At 53.2% G+C, this 24,905-nt stretch overlaps 1 protein-coding gene and 1 long non-coding RNA gene across 5 annotated transcripts in view; one reads left to right on the top strand and one right to left on the bottom strand.

Annotated features, from left to right (window-relative positions):
* Positions 1-24,905, top strand: part of DKK3 (dickkopf WNT signaling pathway inhibitor 3) — a 46,889-nt gene that overhangs the window by 18,180 nt on the left and 3,804 nt on the right. For all 4 annotated transcript variants that reach the window (XM_032358081.1, XM_032358079.1, XM_032358080.1 and 1 more), the window contains exon 5: positions 23,657-23,749. In XM_032358081.1, the coding sequence (XP_032213972.1) occupies positions 23,657-23,749 (93 nt within the window). The remainder of the gene's footprint in view (positions 1-23,656; positions 23,750-24,905) is intronic.
* Positions 3,075-4,575, bottom strand: LOC116598769. The gene is made up of 3 exons (XR_004289154.1): positions 4,407-4,575; positions 3,814-3,893; positions 3,075-3,461 (listed from the first exon to the last, which is right to left on the bottom strand). It is a non-coding gene; the product is annotated as an uncharacterized LOC116598769 (long non-coding RNA).

Genomic DNA, 24,905 nt, shown 5'->3' with positions numbered 1-24,905 from the left:
AAACACCCCAAACTGAGCTTGGATGTCTCCTGTCGAAGGCCTGGAGAGCACGTCAGCAGGGTGGCGAAGGGCCTGGAGACAGGCCGATCCCTTTCAAAGGGTGGCTCTGTTGCTTAGGAGCTGTGTGATTTCAATGAAATTCCTTAACTGCCCTAAGCCTTAGTTTCCCTACAGGTACAGGCGGGTTCATAAATTACCTTCCATATAGAGTTGTCCTGTGGATAAAACAATCCAGGTCAAAAAAACAAAAACAAAAACAAAAAACACCAAAAACAAGTCATACATTGCCTGGAATGCAGGAGTGAGCCATCAGTAAATGCCAGCCGTTGGTTATTACCTAATTACCCCTAAACCAGAGCTATCAAAATTCCCAGTAATACTTATTCAACTCATTCATTTATTCGCACATTTATTGTGTGTCGGACCGATAAATGTGAAAGACAGTCCCTAACATCAGTGAGCACCCAGGCTGGCATTTAAGAAATACACAGGTCATTACAATGTGAATTCCTCTCTCCTAAGGCAGAGGTCATCCGGGGCCTGGTGGGAGCTCTGTGCAGAGGCCAGGTCAGATAGCAGGGAGGACTTTGTTGGGAGACAGTCCTTCATTGTCTCTGGCATTTCTGCTCGTTTTATAAAAAGAGCCACTCATTGCCCCTCTGCTCCAGACTGTACCGCAAGCAGCCTTGGGAGACAGAGCTAGCTCCTCTTAGGCAGAGGAGAGCGGGTGTGACTCCATTCCATTATGGAAGATTTGGGTTCTCTAAGCTGGGCATTCCTCAGCCCCATTGCACACCCACTGAAAGCACAACACCCCTTGGGCCCCTTTGGATTGCCCCAGGGAACTTGGAACCATGCAAACACACTGCTCTGTACTGTCAGGGATCAGGTCCTTTGACTCTGACCCAGGAGTCTTGTGTCTTCTGCTGCCATCCATGACACCGAGGAAGGCTCACAGGTCATCTTGCAAGTAGACTAAAGTCTTAGACCCTTCACGTTTCTCGGCAGGCTTCCAGGAAGAGGTGACCCTTGAGCTGTATTTTGAGTGATGTCTAGGAATTCTTTTTTTTTTTTTTTAAGATTTTATTCATTTATTTGACAGAGAGAGAAACCACAAGTAGACGGAGAGGCAGGCAGAGAGAGAGAGAGGGAAGCAGGCTCCCTGCTGAGCAGAGATCCCGATGCGGGACTCGATCCCAGGACCCTGAGATCATGACCTGAGCCGAAGGCAGCAGCTTAACCCACTGAGCCACCCAGGCGCTCGATGTCTAGGAATTCTTAATTGTGGGAAAGACGGGCATTCCTTGCAGAAGTGTTCTTTGTTCAAAGTCAAGGGGGTGTATGGAAATAAGACCAAGTTTGAGGAACGCTACATAGTTTTGGGTGCTACAGCTGGATGTATGCTTGGAGACACAGCAGAGAAGGCTGGGGAGGGACAGAAATTAGATCAGCAAGGGCTTCAGGAGCCCAGCCAAATTAGTAGCATCTTGCATCGGGAACACTGAACATGACCTATACTGGATGTACAGTGTGTTCAGGTTCCTCACAGTCCCCAGAGGAAAGAACCAGGAAGGCAGGATTTAGATGGTGGACACGTTGGTGGGGACACAGCTTTGCTTAATCCTGCTGAAATTCAAGGTCTGAATTCCTTGTGCCCTACAGATTGCCTGGCCTCAGAGATTGGAATCTGGAAATTTTTACTTAAGAAGTGGAACAGTCGGCTTTTGCTTGATGCCACTAGCTAAGTGACAGTGATTTAATTTGAAATCTCATTAGGCTGATGGTGTCTGCTGCAGAACAAGCCGATTTCTGTGGTTTCTGAGTAGGTGGAGCATGTCGCATGTCGGGGGTGAGGGGGTGAAGATCTCTCCATGCGAGGTGTGGCTGCCCCCCACCAGCAGCCTGGGCCTTGTTTACCCTGGAGCCTTTGCATCCTGGCTGTAGGATGCATGGCTCTGCCCTTCCTGGCCCCTAGGCATGATTCTGCAAAACCCACAAAGCTCATGAGTCCATTTTTTGTTTTGTTTAAAAAATAACATAAAGGGGGAAAAAAATAGTATCAAAGGCCACAACATCCCACCATATTCCCTCATTCTGTCCGTACGGCTCAGAAAGTGACCAGATTGACCATTGCCTCTCCAGATCCACCTCTTTCTCATTTTCGGGGTAAATCTTGGTTCATACCAGCCCATCGGTGCTGTAATGTATTGAATGCTCACTAATAACTAATGCCCGTAATTACCTTAATAGTAAGAGGTGATGATGAAGGTCAGAGCTGCCATTCATTTGTGGAGTTCTGGCTGTGTACCAGGTATGCCTGGGATCTGACCAACTTCCCCTCCTAGGATTCACGTGACAACCATACAAGGCAGATACCCTGTTGATCCCATTTTACAGATGAAGTAACTGAGGCTCAGAGCAGTTGTACAACAGAGCTATGTGGTAGAGCCAGTACTAAAAGAAAAAGAAAAAAAATCACTTAACTCTTGTTGATTCCTAAAGTCCCAAAACTCATGTTCTTTATGGAACATTTTTAAAAATTGTGGTGAAGTCTATAAAACTTAAAATTTATTATCCCAACCATTTTTGTGCATACGGTTCAGTAGTAAACACATTCACACTGTTGTGTAGCCAATCTCCAGAAATCTTTTCATCTGGCAGAATTAAAACACTATTCCCATTGGGCTGTCTATAGCTCCTCACAGCCTCCCTGCCTCCCGGTTCCTGAGCCACCCTTCCGCTGTCTCGTGAACTTGTCTACTCCAGGGACCTCCTATGAGTGGAATCATACAGTATTTGTTTTCTGACTGGCTTGTTTCACTGAGCGTAATGTCCTCAGGGCTCACCCACGTTGTAGCACGTGTCTGAATGTCTTTCCTCTTTCATGTTGAATAATACTGCGCTGTATGTATGCGCCACATTCGGTTCCCATTCATTTGTTAGTGGACAGTGGATTGTGTCTGCCTCTTAGCCTCAGTAAATAATAATGCTGCTATGAACACGAATGTGCTGATAGATCTTTGAATCCCTGATTCTGGTTCCTTTGGGTGTAAACCCGAAAATGGAATTGCTGGCTCATATTGTAATTCTGGTTTTAATTTTTTGAGGAACCTTCATACTGTTTCCCATGGCAGCGGCCCTATGTACATTCCCACAAGTGGAGCCTGAGGTGGGGCTCTTGTTTTGCCTCTTGGTTTCTGTGAATGTAGGCACTAAGGGACCCGAGGGCCCAACCTGAGCCGACGGGCTGGACGAACATCCCTGGGCTCTGCAGCCCTTGGTCAAGGCAGTGCCTTCCCAGCGGTGGCCCCAACGGCCGCCTCTGGGTGTGGCAGCCGCAGCTTCAAGGGGTGTCTTTGAGGTGTATCTGCCACCACTACCCAGAGGTCCTTGCCCTTGCCCCAGCCTCTGACCCCAGGCTGGCAGCAGGCAGGCTCGGGCTTCATCTTGGAGGTCCATCTCTAGGATGCAGAGATGGGATTGTCTTGACCATTTGCCATCTATCACCTCTCCACACCTTCTTTTGTAAGACACCCCTCACCGTGGTCTCCTTAAAGAATCCTGGAGGCTTTCAGAGGCCTCCACTTTCCTGTTGGGGCACTGCAGACTCCTGGGGCCTCACTTGGCGCCTCTGACTCCTAGGGAGAAGGTTTGGTGGAGGTGGCAGCAGTGTTTTAATTCCCACTGGTGTAGGGAGGGCTTCCTGGGAGGAGAGCCAGAGGACAGGACCCGCAGAGGCCTTGGTCATGCCCTGTCCTCCTCTGGCTCACAGGCAGGGCCGGGGGAAGGGACCTGGCGAGGACGGGGACTCACCGTCACGCCCCACATCCGATGAGCTTCGCTGGCTTCCCCGTCAGGCAGGAGCGTCTGCCCACCGTGCCACGTCCAGCAGACTGTAGGAAAAATGATGGGGGATGGGGTCTCTGAGAAGTCTGCTCAGACTTCCTGGCACCATCGAGCGCTGCTGTCATTTTCATTTTTCACCTCCACTTCCTGGAAGAGGAGGAATCAACAAGACACTTGGGTTCATTTAGGGGAGCACCGTGCAGTGGGACTTGGAGTCTGAAGCGGCCCAGGGTGGAATCCTGCTCCTTGGGGAGCGTCCCTCCCTGCTCTGAGCCCTGGTTCCTGCTCTGTGAAAGGACGGGTTAGTGACCACTGGCTGGGGGCACAGGGTGGGGATGGGGATGGGAGTGGGGGTTAGAAGTAAGAGACGTGTGTGTGTGTGTGTGTGTGTGTGTGTGTGTGTATGTGTGTAAAACATCCATACTCAATAGATGCTTAGTAAATGTAAATGCTTCTTTCCAACCTGCTTTCCCAGACCCCTGGGGGCAGGGAGCTTGAGCTGCCTATGTAGGAGTGTGATCAGTACATATTTTGTTGTACGTATTTTGTTGTAAGGTTACCATCTCTGAAAACACAGTAACTGAGAAACTTTCTCAGGTGATGGCTACTGACATGCTAGACAAAGCACAGATAAAGCAATATGGCACTGAGTCACAGAATTACAAGTGGCAGAATTCCCAGGGACCTTCGAGCTCCTCTGGACCAGGTATGAAAGCCTGTGGCAGGCACATTGCCATTCCCTGCCCCTCCCCTACCGCCGTTACTATGACAACCATTGTTAATCAATTGCAGTCCTTTCCTAATGAGCCCAGATCAGGCCTTGGAGCTTGAGACAGCCCTGCACTTCAAGCAGCCATTCGTAATCAACTGGAAGAACATTATACTTAAAATCCATTTCTTATCCCCACTCTAGACCAAACCTCTCATTTTGCAAATGAGAAAGCAGAGATGAATTTTCTCCAAGTCATGCAGCTCCTGGAGTTGGGTCCTCCTGTCCACTCCAGTTCAGTGGGCCTGGCATTCCCTGTTCCAGAAGCAGGGTCTCGGGACCAGTGTTCCTGGGACCTCTCCTGTGGTTAGTTATAGAGAAGGTGGTCGGCTTAATGCTGAGAAAGATGATGAAGACCAGTGGAAAAGGGTCTTCTCAGGCTCAGGGAGAAAAATCCGAGGCTCATCAAGTGGCAGCCTGGAGAAAGGTCTAGAAAACCTTGAGCCCTGGGAAGGAAAGGACCTTGTCCTGTTCACCTCCATATTGACAAGGGGGTAGGCGCTTAGTAGTGGAGTGAACAGATTTAGGGATGAAAGCTGTCTGACCAGGGAGGAACTTGGGGAATGTAGGCAGGAGCAGAAATCCCTGACGATAAGGTTCACGTCTGCAGATGACGTCTTTGCTAGAGAAATCATCTCTTCTGTGTTTTTTTGGTCTCGTGTGCTTGTCAACATTATTGAACACCTGCTGTTTGCTGGGCTGCTTCCCAGGTGTTTTATGTTTCATTTTCTAATCCTCACAACCCTGAGAAGTAGACAGGATTTTACAGAAGAGGATACCAGAGTTTAGAGAAATTAAATCCCCTAGGTCATGGTAGATGGTTGAGTGGTAGAATTGGACTGGGGACCCTGGCATCAATTTTGGCCTTTTCAATCAAAAGGTAAATTTCTGATAAAGTCATGAACTTTTGCAGCCATGATCCCAGGTGCCTTTGAAGAGGTCATCACAACCCTCCACTGCTCCTTGTCTTCCTGTCATCTATATCGAGTCATTAAACACCCCCGCCCCCCAAAACGAAAAACCAAAATCACCAAAGGACAATTCCGTGGCAGTGAACACTGGAGCCTTTCTCTCCTGGGGAAGGCAGAGTCTCCTCGGGGTCATGGGGAGAGGGGGGCAGAGCAGGGGTGTTCAGGAAACCGTGGAATCTCTCACCCACTCTCGTTAGTTCTTGCCACCCATCCGTGTGAGACCCGCTGCCCCTCGGTCATTCGAAAGCACTGGAGAAAAGCATTTTAAGTGGGTGGCATGTGTCCCTATCTGAGGAAGTTGGCCACTGGTACATCTCAGTGATGTGATGTGGAAAATATAGCCCCAGGGAAACAGCCCGAATTTTCCATGGTCTCCTGACTTCAGGGCCTCTCTGAAGAGGGAGCCAGCACCAAGGGCAGGGAGAGCCCACTGCCTCCGCCTCGTGAGTAGTGGTCAGGATGGAAAATGTCAGGGCTGGAAGACAGTGACGGGCTTGCATCCAGGCCGTTGGGTCCCCGGGAGGCTCGAGGTGCATGGAGGCCAGCAGCCTCCATCCATCTCAAGCCCTGGAAGCCATGGGATGTAGGCTCAGCCCCACAGGCACAAATTTCCCCACCCAGCACCCTTTGGCTTTTTCTATTGCTTCCGGGCCCTTCCCCCCTCCGCACCCCCCCCCCCACAATGTCTACAGGGACCTCCTTCTCCAGAAAGAACACACACCCTGCAGCAGAAAGGCCTGTATTCCTGCTCAGTGCCTGCCTGGCAGAGCTGCTCCCCCCGCCCCCCGCCCCCCGCCCCTCACAAAGAGCCTTGCTAAGATTTGGAGGATGAGGAAAAACATATATTCACTGAGTGCCTACTATGTGCCAGGTACTGTATGACCATTTCGTATGAGCTCTTTTCCTTAACTCTTACCAAGCAGGCCTAAAACTGGGAATACTGGTACCGTTTTAAAGGCAAAGAAGCACAGGGTGGCTCCGTCAGTTAAGCATCTGCCTTCAATTCAGGTCATGATTTCCGGGTCTTGGGACCCCCTGCTCAGCGGGAGCCTGCTTCTCCCTCTGCCACCCCCGACCAACCACCACTCATGCATTGTGTACTCTCTCTCTCTCTCAAATAAATAAAATATATTTTTAAAATAAATTAAAAAATAAAGGCAAGGAAGTGCAGAGTGACCTGCCAAGGTCACACAGCATGGAAGTGGCAGTGCTGGAATTTGGAAATAAGTCCATTTTACTCCAAAGCCTAGCCTCCTCCTGTGCCTACATCACAGAAGAGTCAGGTGGGGGTTCATCCAGAGGGATGGGGCGCTGGGCACATTCCATGATAGGGACCACACTTACCTTTTCATCTTCCTGTCGCTGGTGATGGTCAGGGACTTCCCCAGGTTTCCCCAGCAAGGAGAAATGGAGGGAAACAGACCTGGGGAACTTCCCTGGGAGGCAGTGGGTCCTTCCAGAGCCCGGGGCCTGGCTCCAAGCTTGGCTGGACTCCTCGGGGCTGGTGCCCCGTTGTGAGGACGAGTGGCTCCGGGGTGTCTGGGGCAGCAGACGTGGGTGTGCCGGGACCACCTTCCCCAGGCCAGGACACACAGCTCCGGCTCTCCCTTTCCCCACCGTCCCACCCAGAAGCGCCAGCAGACGTGGCCACTTGTGTTTTCCACACCTGAAACATATTAAGGCCTTTTCCAGGCTCATTAACAGAAATGGTTCGACTTGGACGGTTTAACGATCCCACAAGCCCCTTCTGCAGCCCTCGCAGTGGTAGAGCGTGGTGGGTAGTGGCAGGAGGAGAGAGGACGATGGCTAAGGGCGGGAGAGAGGCCAGGACTGCGGGGTTTGGAAGTGTGTTCAAGGCGCGGGGCAAATGCCAGGCTGGCTCCCCCGACCAGCGCCTGGCACAGGGCTGGGGAAGCGACTTTTTTCTACACCAGGGGTGGGGGTGGGAGGCACTGACACAACTTCGTGTTTGTTTCATGTTGCTTTCAATTTTCTTTTTTTCTTTTTCTTTTTTTTTTAAGTTGAAGGAATTCTTGGAGAGGTATTTTTAAAATAGAGTCAGTAGGTACTTCAAGAGGCAGTTCACCTGCAGAGCAGCGATAGAGGCCCCCAGCGCGAGAGGGCATGAGATTGGAGGCACCAAAGCTGTGGTTTTTTCAGCTTGGATACGCATGAGAATCACCTCCTTAAGTTGGATAGAACTTGTGGAAAAGAAATCTGCCTGTGTCTTCACTAACTTTGAAATACAAGTGGCACTTCTTTCAACCTCGAGCAGGCATAGGCAACAAGGCAGTGTTACTAACGGTGCCCTTGTAAGCAACTCCAGCCTCCTGTTCTTGTCCTGGTGTGGAGGTCAGGAACTAGCATCGGCACTCACCCCTGCTTAGAAGTTTAGCTCATTCCCAGGCCTGCTGCTGCACCCGTCACTGTGGGGTGCGTTAGTAAAGGAGCTCACTGTGGGGTGCGTTAGTAAAGGAGCTCATAACACTGTGTCTCAAAATACCTTGGTAATCGTATTTTGGTCTATTTTCTTTGTAATCTTGTGTGGTTTCCTCTCTTCATCTAAAGGCATTATTCTGAGCCGGGTTCCTTAGGCTTCACTTAGCTGCCTATAGAGTCCATGGCACGAAAAAGGTGAAGACCATTTGGTTTTTTATTGTTTTGTTTGTGTTTTGTTTTTTAGAGGAGAGCGATGGGCAGGGGGGACTGGGCAGAGGGAAAGGGGGAAGCAGGCTCCCTACTAGGCAGGGAGCCCCATGCCGGACTGGATCTTGGTACCCCGGGATCAGGACCTGAGCCTACTGAGCCTACTACCCAGGCGCCCCCTTTGTTTTGAAAAAGGCCAGTGACCAAGTGCCCACACTGGGGCCTCTGAGTCATTTGGATTTAGACATGGCCTCTCGGGCAGAGGGGTTGTTGAAGGGGATCTGTGGCATTTCCCGAGTGGAATCCCTGCCACTGTAACTGGGACTTGACCCTAGTCCCAGAGTAATGCCAGCCTCCATTCAGGCAGCTTGAATCCTAAAGACCATGAAGATCCATTCGCAGGACCCTGAAGTTTGAACAGATCCTAATCCCCAACATCGTGGGGGCTCTTGAAGGTGCTGGGACTGGGGTCCGTCTCAGATGGGGGAGTGTGCGGGTGCTCCCAGATCTGCTGCTGTCACCGGTGTGGCCCAGATGGGAAGGAAGCCTGTAGGCTCCTGCTGCTCAGGACTCCAGCAGAGGTCAGCCTCCCCCCGGGAAGGCTGGGGGCCTCTATCGCCGCTCCACAGGTGAACTGCCTCTTGAAGTACCTCCTGACCCCTGTCTCCCTCTGAGCTTCTTTCGCTGAGGGCTCAGCTGGAAGAGGTCCAGTGGGGGAACTTCAGCCTGTCAGGAGGACCCCGGCCAGCCCCCAGAGCCCGTTGTTTCTCAGAGAAGACCTTACCCGCTCTGCTGAAGACTCCAGCCCCACGCCTTTGGGTTGGCCCAGAAGAGAAGAAAGCTGAGCTCGGCCCCACCACCCCGCAGTTCTCTCCAGTATGTGCGCCTAGGGCCGAGTGTCAGAACACCAGACTACGAGAAACTAGATACTGTGTAGACACCGTCTCCACGGGCTAAGAAGGGACATGACACATTTACTACGTTCTTCCCAGGGCAGAGGAAAAGCATTATGAAGGGACTCGGTTGGGCTGAGTCAGCTCACTGACTCATATGAAAAGAGTGCACGAGATACCAACTGAGTAAATACTGTGAAACTCTATCTATCCCCGATGAGGGAGGAAGAGGGATCCCGCCCGCCATGGGCGTGTGGGAGCTTCATCCGTCTGCAACCCGAGGCACTGGCTATTTTCTCCTCTCGTCACACAAGTGTAAAGGCCCAGGACACGCAGCCCAAGCTACAGCTCTGCTGTCCTCCAAGGCTGAATGCTATTTATTGGGGACGGATGCCAGCACCAAGGGGAGCTCTGATTCTGTTGCCTGTGTCACAAAAAATGGCCGAAGCCTGACAGGATGGGAGACAGAGGGAGGCCGTGTGGGAACCAGACAGCAGCATCAGTTCAGAACTAGATAAAGAGGAAGAGGAAGGCGATGGAGATTTGCCTGAGGTAGCTGAGTTTGTAGAGGAGAGGCCAGGAAGGCTGAAGCAGCCGCAGCCTTCCCTTCAGACCAGTGTTGAAAAGCCTGTGAGAAACAGGAACCAGGACCTGCCTTCCCATAGGCATTCCTATCATGGCTTCCTGGAGCCATCTCCTAGGAGACCTACCTGCACTATCCCTGATCCCTCTCCCCTTACAAGGATGGTCACAATTCTGTATCTCCTTCCAGGCCCCTGACACATCATAGTTAAGGGGCGCTGTTGGGTCCTCAGACATCGCACGACCCTGAAGGGCCCACCATCACTACCCAGACGTTGCTTTGGACACCTGCCATTCATTGGCCAGAACATTGGTTTTAAAAGACAGAAAGCATAGAGACCCTCACCATGGATCTCTCTTCCAGCACCAGGGGCTCAAGATTTGGATTGGGGGTGTCCTCTCTCTCAGAGACCAATCACAATCACAGGGGGTGCCCCCAGCAGCCAACTCCAGAGACTCAACATAAACACAAATTGCTATTTTATGGAAAATCAGTTGAATTCCTAGAAATGCTAGCTCTGCTGGACTTTTAAACAGCAAGTGGAGTCATCCAGCCAAGGAAAATGGCACCAAACCTGCTTGGCCTGGAGGACAGCCAAGGGCCACAGACGCTGTAGTGTGGCCAAGGCCAGAGAGGGCCAAGGTGGAGATGAGGGAGTCACACCAGGAGCCACCAAGCTCTAGGGCAAAGAAGCAGATGCCTGTGGAATTGGCAGCCTGGCTCTGAGTGGTGTCTCGAGATCGCTGAGGCCCCCAACCTGCCGTGCTTCTTAGTGGCCTACCCGCAGGGGAGCAGGCCCGGCAGAGGCATTGGCAACTCTGGGAAATACCACTCTAGTTAACTCTTCCTCACACTCTGGTGCAGAGTAACCATACGTTAGGCTCGTGGATGAAGGTCAGGAATTCGGAAAAGGTACAGTGGCAGTGCTTCGTCTCTGCTCCACAGTTTGTGAACTCAGACCTGAAGCCACGGGTGACTCAGTGGCTAAGGCCAGAACCATCTAGGGTCTCTGCACTCAACATCCAGCTGTTGCCTGGGACCCTAGCTGAGGCTGCCCATCTCTCCATGCGGCCCCAGCTTCCTCCTAACATGGAGGCCTGGTTCAGAGGATCTCTCAAGATGGAAAAGAGCCAACCGGAAGCTACACTGCCTGCCCCTTAGGACTCAACCTTGAAAGTCACTCAGTGTCACCCCCTCTACCTTCAGTTGAATTAAGCTTATCGCTAGAGGCTGTGTGCTCTCTGGGGGTGAGGATGGGATGATAGGATGTCATCGCTGCCCTTCCAGTTTCTCCTTACTTCTAGAAACAATCCCTGGGTCCAAAGATGCTCTAAGTGCTTTGGGTGAGAAGATGCCAGGGCCTCAAATGCAGGTCTCAGGGGTCTTTGAGGACTGAGGCATTTCCTAGCTTGGGCTGCCTGGTGATATCAATGACCAAGCAGCCAAGGGTCACCTTAGCCAACCCATCAGAGAGAATAGTCCCCCCACCCCCAACCTGAATCTTGGCTTTTACATGGTGAGTCTTGACAAGTCTTGTAAACCTCCTTTCGTCCTTTGAGCCCAAATGCCTACCTCTCTTCACCTAGCTTCTACTGGGGTGGATACAGAGGGCTAGGGCCACCAAGGGACAAGTGTAGCTGCCCAGGGGGAGAGTCAGGGAGGGCCTCATTGAGGAGGAGATGTTTGTGCTGCTCCTTAAATTTGAATCAGTGAGGGCATTCTAGAAGTAGAAACTGAGATTGAGTCTTGGGTGGGGGGTGAGGAAATCCAATAGGAAAGCAAGTTGGGAACTGGCCTCTTAGACTGACCTGAATTTATAGGCTCTGTACGCCATGCCCAGTTTGGTCTCCAGGTCATGGTTGGTAGGAAAGGTAGAAAGAGATTGAGTTGCAAAGTAGAGTGTCCTCAGGGTGAAGGTCTTGTGGGGACTCAAAACTTTTGTGAATTTGGTAGAATCCAGGACACCTGAGCCCTGTAGACCCAGAGAATGGACGTTCTTGACCCTCTTGCCGACTATATCCAGACCTCATTGATGGGTAAACCAAAAAGCAAGGTTATTAATTTGCAAGAGTGAGGAGCACCACTTTCCAGTGGCAGAACGGTTAAGACCCCATCCTAGACACCCCCTATCTGGTGCCAGGGTCCTGGGAAGCCAGTTGGTGGTCTGAAGTTGGCTGCAGAAGAATTCATACCACAGGAGGTGGATATTGTATGGGGCAATTCATTGGCTCTAGGCTTTGCCTGCTGCAGCCAGAGTAGAGAGCTCCCTCCTGCCTGGAGCCCAGGTCATTGGGGGACATACCTGTTTTCTGACTCACTCCCCTCTTGTCACATTATTTTATTATGCTTGTGTCACAGAGGCTGTCGGGCTGTTCCCGGGCCTGGAGGGCCTCCTGTCTCCTCCATTAGGTGTTGATTGAATTAGCCGGACCTCAGCTTTTTCGAGAGTTCCACTGCTGGAGCTTTCAGGACAATTATGATTAGGGACGTGCGTAATCAGGTCTGTTTTAGAAAGACAGTTTAGGCTATGAGCCTGGTGGGGAGGCTGGTGACCAGCGTCTTTGCTCCCACAGTGGTGCCAAGACTGAGGTGTGACCTCAGTGTGGGGTGAGGGAAGGCCCTCTGTGAGGCCGGCCGAGCCCTTCCCCACCTGGGAGTCTGAGAGAGAGCCCTTCTCTCCCAGGTGCTGGCAGGAGCAGAGCCAGCACAGGGGCAGGAGCTGGAGGGAATGAAGCTTGCTTTGTTTCTCCCCGGCTTTCAGCCTCTCCTCCTGGGATCCAGTCCAGATTCAGTTCCTGGGAACCTGGCAAGCACCTGGCTCTCTGGAAGCAATTCTCCTACAGTCCCTTTGGGACCTTGGACAGGCTGGGCACCACCTCTCCTGGGCCAAGCACGGGGCCTGAACAGAAAAAGCACTACTGAGAGCGGCTCTTCCTGGGAGGCCCAGCTCAGCCCGGCCTCCACTCCCCCAACCTGGGGGCCATGGGGCTCCTTGAGGGTGGAACGCATGAGGAGAGGTGAGCCCTGCTCCCCGATGGATGTGAGGCAACTGAGCAGTCGGGGAAGTTAGGGTTCACTTGCACAATTTGTGCTTTTCTTAATACTGAGGATTCTGTCTTCCATCGCTGCTGTGCTTACCCCTCGGGGACATGCTTGTGGGCAGGGGCCAGGGCCAGCTGAGAAGGCCAAGGCCCCCATAGGACAGGACGGCTCCGGGCAAGTTTCTGGATCCTGGCTCCCACCGATGGCCATCTGACCTTGTTAGGAGCCAGCAGGTCTGGGTCCGTAGCCCAGCTCTGCTGCTCACAAGCTGTGTGACTCTAGGCAAGTTACGTGAGTTTTCTGTCCTTCAGTTTCCTCATCCATAAAATAGAAAGGAATGCCTCTCTATCAATGGCATGTGAAGATTCCAGGAATTAGTGCTTCGGTTGAAGGACAGCTCTGGCAGACAGGAAACAGGACCTAAGCATTGACTGTTAGTTCTGTTTTGTTATTATCATCCTAGGGAATCCAGAGACTTGTCCTCCAAGTACAGAAGCTGTTCCTGCCCACACGGCCCCTCCAGGGGTCTTCTGCTCCCAGCTGAAGGCCCCAAGTCCAGAGTGGGCTTGCTGGCTTGTCTTCATGGGTATCTCTGTGGTCACTGGTCCTTCCTCTTCAGCCTCCTCCTGCCCAAGGCCAAGCTCACTCTGTCTTCCAAGAAACACTCCTGTTGAATATTGCTGATAGGTTTGGCAGATAAAACACAAGATGCCTTGTATCATAAGAAAGTAATTTTTAATATAAGTCTGTCCCATGCACTATTTGGGGTATACTCTCCAAAATATTATTTATTTATCTGAAGTTCAAGTTTCACTGGGCATCCCGTGTTATTTGCTAACTCTGGCAGTCCTCCTGGGAGGCCCCAGAACTAAGGGGTCTCGTGTTTGCAACAAGGAGTCAGTGTGTGTATGTGGGGAGGGGGTGTCAGGACTGGGTCTTTTCCTCATACTGGGAGACTGGAGGTGCTCCCGCACTGGGTGTTGTGACCTCGTCCATCTCGTGCCCGGGCCCAAGTGCCTGTCAGGCTCCTGACGGCTTGAGCAGCAAGCGTCTTGTGCAGATGGAGCTCTGTGTCCTCGGTGTGTTTGACAAAGGTCAGACCCAGGCAAGAGCCCAGCGGTTCCACCCCCCTGTCGGCGAGGGAAATGGGGGGTGGGGGCTGGAAAGGTCTCCCTGCACTGTTTCTAACGTCGGTGGAGCGACAGTGCTCACTTGGTTAGTGAGGACTCGGACACATGGAGAAGTTTCCTTTGGAATTGAATAGGGGCGTGACTTTGACAGGGGAAACCTCACTCAGGCCTAAAGAATGTGCTGGAAGTTCTGAGGCTGGCTGGCTGGGAAGGCTGGCAGCAAGACAGGATCCCTGGAGGAGGAAACAGGCTTTTGTCTGGAACACCCTGTCTCCAGCCTTGAAGACACTGGGTGGTGTGAAGGCTGGTACGGGGAGACAGCTGTCAGAGGGTCCCCGGGCGGGGTGGTGGTGGGGCAGGGACCAGCAGTGGGGGGAGGGGCAGGAGGAGAGCGAGAGCTCCAGGACTATTTCCCAAAGGCTCCATGGCACTAAAGGGTCCAGAGAGGGTGTTCTCCATACCTGGTGTGCCCAGCCCAGCTCATGGGGTGGGGTGGCTGGGCACATTCCTCTTTCATGGACTGGTGGCCTGGGGAAGGAGGAATTGGCGGGAACGGTCCCAGGGGACCCGGGCTGCCGCAGACATCAGATACTGGCTCCTGCCTGGGTTTTTCCAAAGGGCAAGGTCTGTTTCGTGGGTCGGGCCAGAACTCCTGATGAGGTTTGGGGCCCCCACCTGTCCCGAACTGGCTGCAAGTTTCCAATGCAGGATCCAGGAGAAGGGGGGGGGGTGCCCTGCTGTGTTCGAGACAAACGTGCATTTTACACGTTCCTGCGACTGGCCTGATTTTAAGGTCAAAAAATGGCTGAGGAAGGGGAAAATCTGACTTAGAAATTTCGTGGAATGAAGAGGAGGCTCCCTGCTGCTTTCTCTCAGCACCTCTCCTAGCCTCGGGCGGGCCCAGCCTCGGAGTCCCTGCCCTCCCGCAGAAGCAGCACCTGGGCCCCCAGCAGGCCTGCGCCCCGGGGTCTGACCCATCTCCGTAGAGCACTGGGTTGGCCTTGAGCTCTGGCCTTGGCACTTCTTCTCCATGACCCTGATGAATCACTACCACGGTTTCCTTGTCTATGAAATGGGGCTCCTCTCGTTCAGTTTGGAAGGCAGCGAGGATAGATTGTGGGTGCCAAGGGTGCCTAGCGCCCGTGGGTGATTGTGTTGTTTTCCCTTGCACACCTCCTGTTGTCCTTGGTCAGGCGTTGAGTCCTGGGCCTCCTTGTAGTTCTGCGTGATTGTCTTCCTCCCGCCTTGCCCCACAGCAGTGGGCTCCAGGTGAAGCAGGAGGACCTTGCGGGGATGTGTGAGGAACCCTGGCTGAGACCTTCTGGGCCCTTTCAGTAGAAACGGTATTCCACTAACAGGACAAAATCAGTCGGTTAAGCGTCTGCCTTCCGCTCAGGTCATGATTCCAAGGTTCTGGGATCGAGTCCCGCATCGGGCTCCCTTCTTAGCAGGGAACCTGCTTCTCCCTCTGCCTGGCATTCCCCCTGCTTGTACTCACTCTCTCTGACAAATGAATAAATAAAATCTTTAAAAAAAAAAAAAAGGGGCGCCTGGGTGGCTCAGTGGGTTAAGCCGCTGCCTTCGGCTCAGGTCATGATCTCAGGGTCCTGGGATCGAGTCCCGCATCGGGCTCTCTGCTCAGCGGGGAGCCTGCTTCCTCCTCTCTCTCTCTGCCTGCCTCTCTGCCTACTTGTGATCTCTCTCTGTCAAATAAATAAATAAAATCTTTAAAAAAAAAAAAAAAAATAAAAAAAAAACAAAGAAGGACCGAATCTACTGGTTCAAGCTTAAGCTCAGAAAGTTGTTCAAGCCTTTCCATGGGCATCTCTAAGCTTCTGCGGGGAAGTGAGCCCTGCAGATAGAGGTGCGCCCTGGGGGCTAAGTCCTGGGGGCAGGTGCTGTTCTAAGCACAGGTTCCGATCTCCCCTCCTAATCTGTGCAATAGCCACAGGAGGTTTTCATTTTACAGATAAGGAGACTGAGGCACAGAGAGGCTCGGTCATTTGCCTGAGATCACCCAGCTTGTGAGTGAACCCATATTCAAGCCCAGGTGTGTGCCCCAAATCTGGGTCTGCCCGTCATGCTGCTCCAGGTACGCTTGGCACCAGGGGCCCATCAGGGGGTGGAGGAAACCAGAGAAAGCCAGCAGTGTGGGAGTGCACGGACAGGGCCGGAGAGGGTGGCAGGCACCCCACGTGGGGATAGCTCTCCTGGGTGCCCAGGGCCTCCCAGTAGGCAGCCCTCAGTCCTGGACAAATCAGGACGACTGTTCCCCACAGTCTGCTCTTCTCTGTGGGAACATCTCAGCTCAGGAGGTGCAGAGGACAGAGAATAGCCCTACGTGTGGGAGGGACATTGTTTATCTCAGATTGTACCATCTGTCATCTTGGGATCCTTCAGGGGCACAGCCACCCCATGCTCAGGACCAGGAAGTGACCGTCCGCCCAAACCTCCATAACCAGAGAATGGGCCTGGGGTACCAGAGCCTAGAACTTTCTGGTTGATGGGGCGGTTCTGCCGGGAAACCATGTTCTGGTCCCTGAGATTCAACATCCATCAGAAGGAGCCAGGGCCTCCCCGCCGGCCTCCTCTGTCTCCTCAGGGAGATGCTGAAGCTCGGGACCAGGGGCTGAATGTGGTGGGAGATCCCAGAGGAGAGCCGTGGCTTGCAGGGGGTGGGGGCAGGGCCAGTATTTGATTCTTGAGGCAACAAAGACTCAGGCTGGATGACTCAAGTGTTTTCTCTGAACGGTTCTGGAGGCTCGGAGTCCAGAATCCAGGTGCTGGCAGGGGTGGTTGCTTCTGAGAGCCGTGAGGGAAGGACACACGCAGGCCTTTCTCCCTGGCTTGTACATGGCTGTCTTCGCTGTGTCTTCACATCATCCTTCCTCCCCATGTACCTGTGCCCAAATTTCCCTTTTAAAGGATACCACACCCACTCTAATAACCTCAGCTTAGTAATTCATCTACAATAATCCTGTTTCCCATAGGGTCACGGAGGTACTGGGGGTTAGGTCTTCAACATACAAATTGCCAGGCATAAATTCAACCCACACTGGGCATGTGGCGGCTGCAAGTGTGGTGGGAAGAGTGAGGCTTGGCGTGGGGTGAGGGAGCAGTCAGAGGGACTTGGGTTTACAGCGTCTCAGACTCCTTCAGTGATCTTGGGATCCGAGCCTCCTTCTCCGTAAAGTGGAGACTGAAAGAGTTCCTCTGTTCGTTCCTCCCTTATCCTTCTAGAGAGTGGCAGCTGTGCGCCAAGTGCGTGCAGGGGGACATGCAGTGGGCGCGGTGCAGATCAGGGGACCCACTAAAGCTCAAGCAAGTGCAGACACAGAGTAGGTGCTCTCTGAACGTCCGCTGCTGCCCTCTCCCCTCCAGCCGCAGTGTGCAGAGCTCGGAGGGCAAGTGAGTTTCAGTTGGTGGAGGCCCCCTGGGCCTCCATTTCATGTGTCCTATCCAGAGCCTTGGGCTCAAGTGAACACCATGGATGGCCCTGGCCCAGGCAGGGTCCACCCAGGTGGCCCCCTCCGTGGGGCCTCACGAGAATGAGACAGCCCAGGGCTCCCAAGGAGTGTGGGAGCATGACAGAGCCCAGTGTGGGAGCACGAGTGTGCCGCTCGCCCCGCACGGATGCCCAGGGAAGCCTGCCAGGGCTCATGTGCTACGTTCTCCCCACTGCTCTGGGCTCCTCTGATGAACTCTGAACTGGAAAACCAAAGATGCAGAACAGCACCATTGCCATTTTCCACTATTTCATGATGGTGTCAGAGCCCCGGGGCTGTTTCCAGGCCCCCCATCCTGCCAGATCGCCAGCCCCACCTCGCCCAGCTCTGAATGGAGCCCCGCAGGGCCTCAGGCCAGAGCTTTCTAAATATAGCTTCCTCCTCCTCCAGACAACAAAGAACAGATCCTCTGAATGGCTTCCGTCCTGACGCTGGCCTCTAGGCTATTTGTCAGACTTCCCCAGCAGGCTGGAGGGAGGAGCAGCAGGATCAGGGAGCGGCCAGGACTGGAGAGGAGGCCTGAAGCCTGGTCCTGAGGGACACTGAGGCCACGATGCCCAGGGGCCATGGCCTTGGCCCTGTGTTCTTGCCTCTTGCCACTGGGACTGTGTGGGGTCTGCGACCCTGTCCCAGGCAGGCTCTGCTAAGCTGTGACCGAGGGACAGGAGACTAGGCAGTGCCGAAGGAGGAGAAAAATGATGATCTTCTTAGGAGATGGGAAGAGCCAGCCTTTAGGGTTGAACCCCCAAGTCCACCTCGAAGCTGGGTGATGGCGGACCCTTCACTTTATACCTCAGTTCCTCATCTGGGATGTGGGGGTGAAAGCCCCCGGGGAGGGGATTAGGGAGAACGTGTGCCTAGGGGCATCCGTGGCGAGGCTGTGTCAGGACGCCATGGGTCACCGTGTGGCTCTCCAGGACGGGCATGCAGTCTGGCGTCTCATCCCCGATGACCCCTGCAGTCTGCACTGGGCGGTGTCTTTAGTTTTCCCTCGGTGCAGTATGGGGGCCCCTCTTCCTAGGCCTCATGGTCTCCGAGGTCCTTTAGAGAGGGAAGCAGCCATCCTGGGCCCAGCTGGGTTCCGAGGCCCCTGTGAAACACCAGCCCAGATGGGAGCAGGTAAGAAAAGCCAGAACTACTGAGCAGAGCAAAATCCTGGCTTTCTCAGCTCTGGGCCTGGCTCTGCTTGGGAGGCACCAACCCATGTCCCCCCAAGCCCCGCCTACTCCGTTCTGTTTACGGTAGGAGGACCTGATCTGTCCCCCAGGTCTCTAACGCCAGGAAAGGTGGGACCTTATCTCCTGCGATTAAGGAATGTGGCGAGTGAGGAGTGAGGAGACCCGGCACTAACAGCCCGGTCATATGGAAGCCCGCTCGTCCTACAGGGAGAGGCCACGCTGCTCCAGGGACTTTACTCCAGTTGGGCTTACAGGCCACTGCCCATCGATCTGACCCTCTCTGGATAGAGATCAGTCAGGACTAGATGTGAAATCCCTGCGTGTGGCCAGGGACAGAGACAGAGCTGCCCGTGCAGACGTCAGCCGGTTTAGACAGCCCTTCTGCTGGTAAGCTGGTCTCTGGCAGGGCTGCTCCATGGACATAAGGTTTTCTCTTGCTATGGTCCCTATCCACAGGGCACTAACTCAACACAACAGCGCTCTGAAGTCCGTTCTGTTATCCCCCTCATTTTTTTTTTTTAAGAGAAAACATGAGCCAGGGTGGGAGGGGTTGGGCAGGGGGAGGAGGAGAGAGAATCTTAAGCAGGCCCCATGCTAGGCTCCATCCAGGGCTCCCTGCCCGACCCTGAGATCATGACCTGAGCCAAAATCAAGAGTTGGACGCTTAACCAGCGGAGCCCCCCACCCCAGGCACCACCGCCCTCATTTTCCAAAGAGGCTGAATCAGTATATCCCAAGGTCACACAGCTATTAATTAACAAAGCCAGGATTCAAACCTAGTGATGATGGTTCTTAAAGAACAGTTGTAGGGGCTACTGAGGGGACACATCTGTTTTGCCCGAGTTTTTGAGTCCGAGAGACCACCAAGCCAACACCGATGTAAACACACGAGGGTTTATTCAGCAAGCTTAAGCTTGGGCCCAAGTATACCTGACACAGCGAAAGAACCTGGACCCCGAACCAGACTACGGTCAGAGTTTTTAAAGGCAGAATAAGGGTGGGCGAGGACAAAGGGGATGATGTTAGTCTCTAAGGAATTTTGGAAACAAGGTCTCCAAGACCTTGAGGGACTAGCTATTGTTGGGAGAAAGGTTATTTATTACTACTAATAAAAATCTTCTCATGAGACCCTTTAGATGTATATCAGTGGGTCATATGCTTGGCAATGATCGCTGACACTAACTTGGAGGTCTAGAGATAAAGTTTCACATTTCTCCTATCACGTGTCCTTGTTAGTGAGATTCAGGTTTAGAAGAAATTTAACTTTATTTGCATTTCCTTCTGCCTCAGCCTCCTTCAGTTTTATGGTGGGGAGGGTGACATTAGGGCTTGGGGAACTGAGTTATTTGCCTCTGGAAATTGTGCTGTTGTTAAGATAGCCTCTTTGTTGTAAATCTCTAGGACATTTGTAAACCAAGGAAGACTCTTGTCTTGCAGGATTATGATCTCTGCAAGTTAACTATTTGTTTTTCTTTTAGGGCAGTCAGGGGTGCCTGAGGAATGTCACACATACTACCGAAGGGAGGGGAGCGGGTGGAGAGGGGGTGCAAGGTGCCAGCTTTTGCTTTGTCAAGATGGCTGTACTTATGTCAGGGCTAGACTCGAGATGGGTACAGCCTTGTTTTTCTTGGCCTCCACAACATCCACAACCAATAGGCTGGCCGACGATTAGAACAAAAGCCCTGGGCTTTCTCCGGGAACAGTCATGTGGAGCTGAATGGCGTCCCTGAGCTCCAGTAGTCAGCAAAAACATGTGAGCAGGGGTGCCTGGGTGGCTCAGTGGGTTAAGCCTCAGCCTTTGCTTCAGGTCATGATCTCAGGGTCCTTGGGATCAAGGCCCGCATCGGGCTCTCTCCTCGGCAGGGCGCCTGCTTCTCCCTCTCTCTCTCTCTGCCTGCCTCTCTGCCTGCTTGTGATCTTTCTCTCTGTCAAGTAAATTAAAAAACAAAAAAACAACAACAAAAAAAAAACCTTAAAAAAACCACAAAGATGTCAGCAGAGGAGACCGAGGGTTTTAGCTTACTGAAACTTTTCAAAAGTGTTTGGCAAGGTTCTGTGCCAAAAATGTTCTCATACCTCGAAGAAACTGAATGGCTTCACTGGGGCTTTGCAGGGAATGCTTTGTCATGAGGGGAAGGAAGAAATCCCAAAGGATGAATGTGCCTCCTCATGATGGAGAATGGTAAACAGCAGTGCCTTGCAGGGATTGGTGCTTAAGGGGTCTTAGCACCTATTTTTTTAACTTTAAGATCTGGAAAAGGAAGCATATACTGAAAGCATATAGTGAAAACGCCATTTTCTATAGGATTCTTGGGAAATGAGAAGCCAAATTAATGGAAGGTGGAGGGGTTTTTTGCTTGGGTTCCCAAATCCTTGCTAACGATCAGCATTTTGTTAGCCAGATTGCCATGGTAACTTATGAGTGGTTTCATCTATCCCACACTTAACTCTCGTGTGCCCCCTAGACACCAGGCACCGTGCTGGGCGCAGACACAGATCACACAGAGTCATCCTGCTTTACACAAGTGGGAGTCTCTTCGTCCTCCACTTGCTTGTTTTACTTACTGAGGTATTGTAAACAGTACACTGTAAAGAACTACTTCATTCTTTTTCACGTCCCCCCATGGCATTTCCCTGGGAAGTGCCCATGTATATACATGTATATACATTGAATCTGTTCCCTCTTGTTGGGCCGTTGCACAATTTTTGGATTACAGTAAAGCAACAATATAGCCTTAAACATATCTGTACTTTGATATTTGCCCATCTGGACAAGTGTCACCTGGACGGGAAATGACAGGGTTAAAGGAGATACAAATTAAAATTTTGGGGTAGATACTGATGAATTGCCTACAAAAGCATCTTGTTCAGTTTTAATGTGGCAATGCCTCTTTCCTCAATTCCCTACCAATACTGGATATTATTATATTAGTGTCCTCGTGCTGCTGTAACAAGCTACCATGAATTTAGTGGCTTTAAAACAACACAGATTGGTCGTCTTACAGATCTGGAGACCAGAAGTCCAACACGCGTCTTCGCTGGGCTGAAATCTGAAATGAGAGTGTCAGTAGGACTGCTGTCCTCCTAACAGCTCCAGGAGAGAGTCTTCCTTAGCCCGTGGCCCCTCCACCTTCACAACCGACGAAGTCTGAGGGCGCCTGGGTGGCTCAGCTAGTTGAGCCTCCAACTCTTGGTTTCAGCTCAGGTCATGATCTCGGAGTTGTGCGGGTGAGCCCCACGGCAGACTCTGTGCTCAGCGAGGACTCTGCTCGAGATCCTCTCGTCCCCTCCCTCTACCCTTCCCCCCACACCTGTGCACGCGTGCATGTGTGCATTCTCTGTCTCAAATAAATAAGTCTTTTAAAAAAATAAATAAATGGAAACCAGGAGTCTCTCCGACACTGCCTCTTCTGTACCCCCTCCCAATTTCAGAGCCACTTGCAGTTACCCTGAGCTCACCTGGATAACTAGGATTCTCTCCTTATCATCAGGGCAGCTGACTAGCATTCCGATTTCCCCCTGTGACCTGAATTTCTCCCTACCTTGTAGCCTGACACGTCCACGGGGTCCGGGAGTAGGATGTGGACATCCTGGGGTTGGGGCACTTCTCTGCCCGCTCCAGATGGTATTAGCCTTTTTTACTGGTGTCCTCGCTACATGAAAACAGGGTATCCTGCTCTTTTGAGCCGCATTTTGTCAACTATTTGTGAGGTTAAACATCTTTTTCTGTGTGAAGATGCAGAATGGTTTCTATTATCCTAAGTTGTCTGTTCAGGTCTTCTGTCTCTTTTTCTGTTAGACTGCCTTTTTGTTGTTGTTGTTGTTTTCAGCTGAGTTATAAATTCTTGAGGGCAAGCACTTCTTCATATTCATGTTTACATCTGAGTGCTTAAAGATGGGGCCAGATTCAGAGAAACTCCTCAGTGCCCGCTGGCTCTCCCTCCTTCCCTCGTACCCCTTGCTCTTGCTTTTCTGCTTTGGAAGAAGTGTCTGGACCTGGATTCTCCCAGCTGAACCGGCAGACTTGAGTGTGTCCAGAGGGCGTGATGGTCTTACAGCTTACTTACTGCGCCGTGGACTTCTCAAGCCATGATGGGGCTCTGGAGTCAGGCTGAAGGTGCCTCTCTCTGCCCCTGGCTGAGCATTTTCAGGTTGCTGGTATGGGAACAGGACAAGCATTAACCCCTCCTTTTGAGGGGAAGGGCCCCTCTCGCTGAGCTGCCTCACCTTGCCGTGTTGAGGCCATGACAAGACCCACCACCAGGGACCCGTGGAGCAGCCCCAGGGCAGGGGGGCAGGGAGGCGGGAGGGATCTATTTCATGACTCTGCCCAACAGGCTGCAGGGAGAGATTACTTTCTCCTGTCGCTGACCTAGAAATGGAGGCTCAGAGAGGCTAAGGGGACCCCCAACATGGTATGGCTAATGTGGGGTATGGGGACTCTTCCCTATACTAGGCCTTCCCGGGGCCTCCATCTCTCCCCCTTTTCTCCAGCCTGATGGGCACCTGGGCCACAGCGCCTATGCCAGCCGCACCCCTCCCTCCCTCCCCCCTGCCGAAGCCAGCAGCTGCCTTTGCCTGGCAGACCCAGACCCGGACCCAGACTCGGAGGAGAGGGGGCCCCAGGGAGCCCTCTATGGCCCTTTCCTCCCTGGTCAACAGCCTGGGCTCCCGCTCCTCCTGTGTAGCCGTCCCAGGGCTGGAACTCATTAGCGTTTATGAACTCCATCTGCTCTGCTTGGAGACTGGCCCCGCGTCTCTGTGCTCCCCGCCCTGGATGTGTGTGTGGGTGGGTGGTGGTCGGAGGGGCGCTGCACAACAGATGCCATTGTGTGAACTGGGGCGGCAGCCCGGAGGGCAGACGCAGACGCCCCTGCAAGCTGTGTGGGTGAGGGCCCCGCCTGGCCGGGAGGGTGCGGAAGCTGAGCAGAGGGAGCCAGCTGGGCTCTGGAGTGAAGGGAGTCTGGAGACTCTCTGGAGCCCCTCTGGAGCCCCCAGAGCCTGTGGGGCCTGGGAAGAAGGGGCTTTGCCCTTCCCGGGCAGTGTGGGCTCAGCCCCACCGCCCACGGATGACGCCGCTCCCCCTCCTCAGGAGTGCGTCATTGACGAGGACTGCGGGCCCACCAGGTACTGCCAGTTCGCCAGCTTCGAGTACACCTGCCAGCCCTGCCGGGACCCGCAGACCGTGAGTGTGCCCAGAGGCCTCTGCGGCTGCAGCAGAGGGACTCTGGGGGCTGGGCTGCATCCCAGAGACGAGGACTTGGGGGAGAAGGCCAGCAGCCCCATGGTTCTCAGTGGGGCTTCCAGAACACTTCGGTGGGGCCCTTAACCATGTCCATGCGGGGAAGGGCCTCTCCATGGTGCCCAATGGGGCCAACTCCTAGAGGGACTAGGAAGCCACCTGCAGACCCACTGACACCCTCCCCTGCCACATGGTCCCTAACTTCATGGCCTGCCTCATGGAGGATGGAGGGAGAGGGGGAGGGAGGGAAGGCAGAGCCCCACCCCTGTCCCTTCCCCTGGGATAGACCCATCCCCAGAGATACAGCCCATGACACTACTGCAGTCCCACTCCCACCCTCCAGATCTTCCACACAGCCCAGGGAAGGCAGAAGGCAGGCTGGGAAGAAGCCAGAGTACAGCCCTAATAGACACTTCACAGGGAAGCACGAAGCCAGGGAAGCGGAAACTCCCTCCACCCAACAGATGTTTTGGACAAAGCCATAAGGGCTCATCAACTCTCTTGTCCTTTTTCCTGAAGAAGACAAGAACATAGCATAAGTGTGGAAAACAGGACTTCTCACTCCCCTGTCCGGTGCCACCTGTGATTAGACAGCTGCCGTTGTCCCCCACGCCTGCCATGTCTGAGCGCCACTGCGCCACCACTGAGCGCCATGTCTGTCCCCCACGCCTGTCTTAGCGCCACTGCGGGGTCCCAGGCTGCTGTGTAGATGCCCAGCGGAGGCACCCATGGGCCCGCCCCACCCATAAGGCCTCCACACTTGGGCCTTGAGTTAGCTCCCAAATCCGGCTGCTACCTGCATCTGTGAGCCGGGAGCCACCTTCCATCCTGACCTAGGGAGCGAATAGAAAGGAGACAAGGCACCAGTCGGGGGGCGGGGGGCGTCTGCAGGACACACTGCGTCCTATGCAAAATCTCAAGTTGCATAGGAAGACCCAGGTATACAGGGTCCCTCTCAGGTGCTTTTTTCCAGTGTTCTGACCGCGCCCATCTCCCATCTCTGCCTCCGTGACTTCCACTAAGAGCCCCACAAACCAAGCCCTCAGTTGCCCCCATGCCACCCCAGTGTGAGGAGAGCGTATGCTTCACCGCCTCCCCT

This window comes from Mustela erminea, chromosome 9, assembly GCF_009829155.1.
Source record: "Mustela erminea isolate mMusErm1 chromosome 9, mMusErm1.Pri, whole genome shotgun sequence".
Classification (NCBI taxonomy): domain Eukaryota; kingdom Metazoa; phylum Chordata; class Mammalia; order Carnivora; family Mustelidae; genus Mustela; species Mustela erminea.
Note: the sequence above shows the minus strand (reverse complement) of the source record. Positions and strands in the feature narration are given on the sequence as shown.